The sequence below is a fragment of the Eurypyga helias genome, unplaced genomic scaffold (genome assembly GCF_000690775.1).
Source record: "Eurypyga helias isolate BGI_N326 unplaced genomic scaffold, ASM69077v1 scaffold39033, whole genome shotgun sequence".
In the NCBI taxonomy this organism is placed as follows: Eukaryota; Metazoa; Chordata; class Aves; order Eurypygiformes; family Eurypygidae; genus Eurypyga; species Eurypyga helias.
In genome coordinates, this window is record NW_010243773.1 from 1 (window position 1) to 5,767 (window position 5,767).

General features: G+C 59.7%; 1 protein-coding gene across 1 annotated transcript; it reads left to right on the top strand.

Moving 5' to 3' along the window:
- Positions 1–1,364: 1,364 nt before the first annotated feature.
- On the top strand, positions 1,365–5,215 carry LOC104508066 (tumor necrosis factor receptor superfamily member 6B-like). Its single transcript, XM_010149548.1, has 3 exons — positions 1,365–1,464; positions 2,264–2,461; positions 4,938–5,215. Exons 1-3 carry the CDS (start codon positions 1,365–1,367, stop codon positions 5,213–5,215), a joined length of 576 nt encoding a protein of 191 aa, XP_010147850.1.
- Positions 5,216–5,767: the final 552 nt, after the last annotated feature.

The window sequence follows — 5,767 nt, forward strand, 5'->3', positions numbered from 1 at the left end:
GCCTGTCCAGGTCCCTCCGGACAGCTTTTTGCTCACCAGCACGGTGCTGTCCTTGCGCACACATGAAACTGCTCCTGGCCTCGTTTCCAAGGAGTGATTTGTTTGGATTTCCCCTGCTTTCGCTTTGAAAGCCTTTGAAATCCCCCAGCACCTCACTAGACGGGACGTGATGATGCCGGTTACCTGCTTCACCGGCCACGACAGGCAGAGCCGGGTGGTGATTCACCCAGGGAGCAGCCGCTCGCCCCTCGGGGCTCTCAGCACGTGGGAAGGTCTGAGCAGCTCCTGTCAGCTCCCTCCTCCCCGCAGGCAGTAGCCAGGGAGCTGGAGATGCCAATCATCTGGACTGAAAAGGGCTGCTAGTGATGCAAGCGCAGGGCTGGTGAATGTCTGTAGCTCTAGGGCTGGGTTTTGTGCGGTTTACTGAGTAATTTGGAGAGGCACTACTTAAAACACAAACCAGATACATGGGCAGGTTCCAAAAGAAGAAACTCAGCCGTGTTTCCATTCCTGTCTGGGGGAGATTCACGAGTCCGAGACTCCGTCCCCTGGTGCAATGTGAGTCACGAGAGATGTGCGGGGGGTTATTTTTTTTCCCAGCATAAATTTGCCCGGTGCCTTGGTTGCCCCGTTTGGATGCTTTCTAAACATACGAGTTGCCTACGGGCACGTTTCCCTCTCGCTCACCCCCTGCATCACGGAGGACGAGGCTCCGGCTGGGAACCACAGCCCGGTGCCGTAGAAGAGCGCGGGCAGCGGCAGCCAAGCTTCGTGCTTTGAGGTGTGGGGGCTTCGGACGTCCTTCCGCGGGCGGCGGAGCGGAGCCCCAGGCTCCAGGCTGGAGGAGAACAACCTGTTGTCCCCAGCCGACGCTCACGGCTGAGGTTCCGGGGTTTCGTTTTCCGCGGGATGCGGCTGTCGCCGGGCGCAGTGATGCAGCAGAGGGGGGTGAGGTCTGCGGGCAACGCGGGGAGACCCTTTGAGATCAAACGTCCAGTCTGGCTGGGGGGTTGGCTGTGAGACTGAGGAGCCGTGAGAGCAAGCTGGGCTGTTTGAGGAGAAGCTCGGCTTTTGTCACCGTTTATTTGTAACGGCTTTAAACGGAAAGAGGGAGATGGAGATGGGACATCGGGAAGGAATTCTTCCCGCAGAGGGTGGGAGCACTGGGACAGGTTCCCAGAGAAGCTGTGGATGCCCCATCCCTGGAAGTGTCCAAGGCCAGGCTGGATGAGGCTTGGAGCAACCTGGGCTATGGAAGGTGTCCCTGCCCATGGCAGGGGGTGGCACTGGGGGGCTTTGAGGGCTCTCCCAACCCAAACCAGTCCGTGATTTATTATTTACCAGTGCCCATTGTGTGGGCGATGATGGCACCCCAGCCCTCTGAACCCCACGGCAAGGACCGAGCCCCCAGCACGGGCGGGCTGGCTGCAGGGCTGTGGGCGCTTGTGTCCGGACAGGGCCGAGGTGGGCGCTGTGATTGCGGCGCGGGGCTTGCGCAGACCCCGCGGGCTTTGGGGTCGGAGGGGTGCTCTGACCCACGTGTGGTTCCTCTGGGGACATGGGGCTTCTTGTGTCTGTCCCCTTTGGGGACGTGGGTGTCGGGGTCACCAGCTGAGCTGGCTGGGACATCCCCTGGTAAAAGCCACAGCGATGGCCCAGGGTGGGTCCCAACAAGGTTGGAGCCTTGTTCTGAACCCGACACGTGAGGAGGAGATGGAAAGGGCCGTGAAATTTGCTGCCAGGAGGGGCCGTTCCCTCTTCTCCCAAAGAACGCGCAAGGCACCCTGGTGCGACCTCGCGCCCGCGGCACCGTCCCTGCGCAACCACAGCGTGCCTGGCCCGGAGACTGGCCGCGACGGAGCGGAGCTTTCACCCTCTCACCCACTTTTACTTTCACTTGGCCAGGAGCCTCCCGACGCTGCTGTGAATCCAAGGTTTGGCGATGGGTTTACCCACCGTCCCAGCTGTCTCCCACCCGTGGGGTGGCCCGTTTCGGTAGCCGATGAGGGTCCCCTCTTGTGTCTGGAGGCCGGTGATGATTTATCAGCACGTGCCAAAGGCTTTGGCTTGGGAAATGCCTGGGGGAAGCACTGCTCTTTGCCTTACAAGTGGATGCTTCCGAGGGGATTTGCAGGCAGGGATCATTTCCCTCGTGCCCACGTGGTGTCTGGCACTCTCCGCTCTGCCGGCATCACCCCCAGCTCCTACCCCCTCACCGGATTGTCACCCCGGGCTGATGGTTCCCTCGCCTCCCCGTGCGCAGGTACCCCCTTTGAGAACACCCGGTGCCGCGCCTGCCCCCGCGGCTTCTTCTCTTCCTCCGACTCCAGCACCGAGCCGTGCCAGCCGCACCAGCACTGCGAGCAGCAGGGGAAGGTGACCAACGTCCCGGGCAACCAGTACCACGACACCCTCTGCACCTCCTGCAGACTGGGGAGAAGCAACAGCACACAAGGACCAGGTGAGCCACGGGCCGGGGGTGCCGGGGCCCCGGGGGTGCCGGGACCACGGGGCTGCCAGGGCGAGAGCCAACTTGCTGGTGACTTTTTGCCATATAGATGTAAAATGAGGCAAAATTGATTGTGGAAGTATGGAGTGATCCATGATTAATAGTAATTAGGGATAACGTGTAGTCTGCCTGCCTTCCTCCTCATCCAGGGTCAGCCGTGTAGGGCAGGGATGGGGCGAAGGGCTTAAGCACCAACCGCGGCTCAGCCAAAGCCCGTGCAGGCTCCCGGCTCAGCCGGAGCAAAGAGCTGGCAGTGAAATCCTGCTCCTTCTTACCAGGGACTGGGATAACTGGGGATGCTGGGACACGAGGACAGTTTTGGCAGCCGTTGGGCTGTAACTGGTAGCTGGCGGCGATAACGGGTGGCTGACAGTCGTGTCAACAGACGTGGTGTGAAGGGCTGAGCTGCCCAGCTCAGCTCCTGACGTGCCTCCAGCACTCCCTGCTCCCGCTTTTGTTCCCTTTTCCAGGAAGCTTTTATTGCGGTCGCAGCCTTGGTGTGTGCAGGTTGAACGGAGCAGAGTCCAAGGTCTGTCGGAGGCTCAGAGTAGGGTGGATTTTGACCTCTTAGGTGAAAAAGTGGAGCCATGGTGTCAACTGTGTCACCGTGACGGCGTAGATGCGGCGCCGAGCCGCGGCAGAGGCTGAAGTAGGGATGGGAAAGGGACTGAAAACCCTCCGGAGGCCTGATGTCCGTTGGGGCCAGGCAGCAGCCGTGTCGAGCCACCCGCTCTACCCTGAGCATCCAGCCCGGGTACCCCGGGGACAAATGCAACGTGACTGCTCGGGGTGTCAGGGAACCTGCCCCCTTGGGCTTCCAAAACATCGACCACAGAGCCACAGAACAGCCCAGGCGAGAAGAGTTCATCCACCCCAACCTTTTGTGGGAAAGGGAGCCTGGATGAGATTATCCAGCCGCACGCTGGAAAACCTCCAGCGAGGGGCACCCCACCGCTTCCCTGGCGAGGTTGTCCCAGTGCCTGACTCTTCTCACCGTAAAAAAACCTTAATTTCTTCCCTCAAGGTGAAGGTTGAGCTTCAGCAAGAGCTTCTGCCCCATGGTGATGCTCCGGGAGGCTGTTCCCCCCGGCAGCGTGCGCGGGGAGCTCCTAGGCACCGGCACCGTGGCCAGAACGGCCTTCCAGCTATTTTATTTATATCGAGGGGAGGCCCGTGAGCAAGGGGGTGTTTTTGATGCTGAATCATCATGATTTCAAGCAGGCACCTGCCTTCCTCCCTGCTGCATCGGCAGTTGCATAAAATTGATATAAACCCCGGAATCACAGGAGTGGCAGAGTCTGGGGGCCAACCCACCCCACTACAACCAGTAAAACCGTTCCCAGTTTACAAGGGCACAAAACTGGGCTAGTCTCTCCCTGGCTGAGTAATTGCTTGGCCTTGATCTCTTGCAAATTCATTCTGGATGTGCTCCAGCAGCTCCGGAGCCGGCCAGAAACTGGATCAGTCAAAAAGTCCTTATCTGGGCTGCACCGGGGGCCAGTCCTGCCCTGAGATGTAAAAATCTGCGTGGGGAAATAGAAACTTTCAGGCAAAATAACACGTGTAAATACTGACTGCAATTACTTCGGGTATTTCTGGAGTTTCCCTCCTCCCGGCAGGCAGGGCCGTGGAAAAGGTGTATTTACTTTTTAAGAAATGACAGGAACTTTTGCGCGTTGTTTTCTAACTGCCCCGAAGAGGATGGGTCGCTGCCGGGAAATCCAGGCTGCAGCGAGGGCTGGACCCAACCTGCCCGGGCGGTCAGCTGGCGGAGACGGGCCGTGGCCAGTTAACGATCCCCTGTTCAACCACAGACCCTTTTAGCTTGAAAAAGGCCTTTCGGATCACTAAGTCCAACCACTAAAAAAACCCACGTTGGGTGCTTTCCTCCTCCTCCTTCCTTCCAACCTCACTTTTTCCACTTGCGGAATGCTCATTCAGACCTCCGTGCTCCACCCCGGCTGCCTTCCCTCTTCTCCCCTGATGTAGGCAGGGGATGAGCCCGCTGCCAGCCCGCATCCGTGGGCTCGTGCTCTCCCCAGCTCGTGTTCGTGGATGTGCAAAGCCACGTGAGCTGGAATCCCCTCCCCAGTCTGGAAGACGGGTTACGGCGGGTTTCCTGGCAGGACCTGGGAGACCCCTGGTCCGAGCCGTGGCTGGAGAGCGGTGCCCGGGTGAGGGCCATGTCACAGAACAGTTTGGGTGGGGAGGAACCCTTAAAAAATCATCCATTCCGCCCCCCGGCAATGAACAGGGACGTCACCACCAAGACCATGTTGCTCAGAGCCTCTTCCAACCCAACCACGAATGGGGATGGGGTCCCTACCACCCCCCATCCCACGGAGAGGCTCGGTGGGGCTGTGACCCGCTCTCCCGGCGTCCCGCAGCCACCTCCCCTTTAACCTCCGGGCAGTCTTCTCCCCCCCAGCTCCAGGAGATGACGACTGCGAGCAAGCCATGATCGACTTCGTGGCGTACCAGAACATCCCCGTCCGAAAGCTGAAGCGCCTGCAGCAGATCCTGGAGCGCTCGCCGCGGAAGCAGGCGCTGGAGACCAGGGCGGCCATCCAGGAGAAGTTCAGGACTTTCCTCACCCACCTGAAAGAGGGGAACTACAAGGTCACCAAGGAGCTGCTGGACGCGCTGCGAGCTGCCAAGCTGCACTCCATCGAGGAGAAGGTCCGCGAGCGCTTCCTCCTGCACTGACAACACGAACGGGACGTTTTGGGGGCGGGGGGTGTGTGTTTAGTTCTTTTTCCTTCTTTCTTCTGTGGCTTTATTAATTTATTCATCTTTCCAAACCTAACTTGAAACGCAGCGTAGAGGTGAGCGAGGGGTCGGAGCTGAACCGTGCTGCGGCCGGTCCCGCTCTGCGCGCAGGCGCGTCGCCGGATGCTGCTCTGGGCATCCCTGCGCCGGCGGTTCCCTGGGAGCTGCCGCTCGTTTCCCAGCACTCGGCACGGGGCAAAAAAACCGGAGCTGAACCGTGCTGCGGCCGGTCCCGCTCTGCGCGCAGGCGCGTCGCCGGATGCTGCTCTGGGCATCCCTGCGCCGGCGGTTCCCTGGGAGCTGCCGCTCGTTTCCCAGCACTCGGCACGGGGCAGTATTTTAGCAGAAGAGAAACATGCAGCCAGGGTCATCTGTTTTTTCCCCCTGGGGAAGAACCCAGCTGCCCCTTTGTAGACAACTGTCTGGCTTTGTAGTCAACTGTGTGGTTTTAGTTTTGTTGGGGGGTTTTTTACTTATTTAACAGTATTT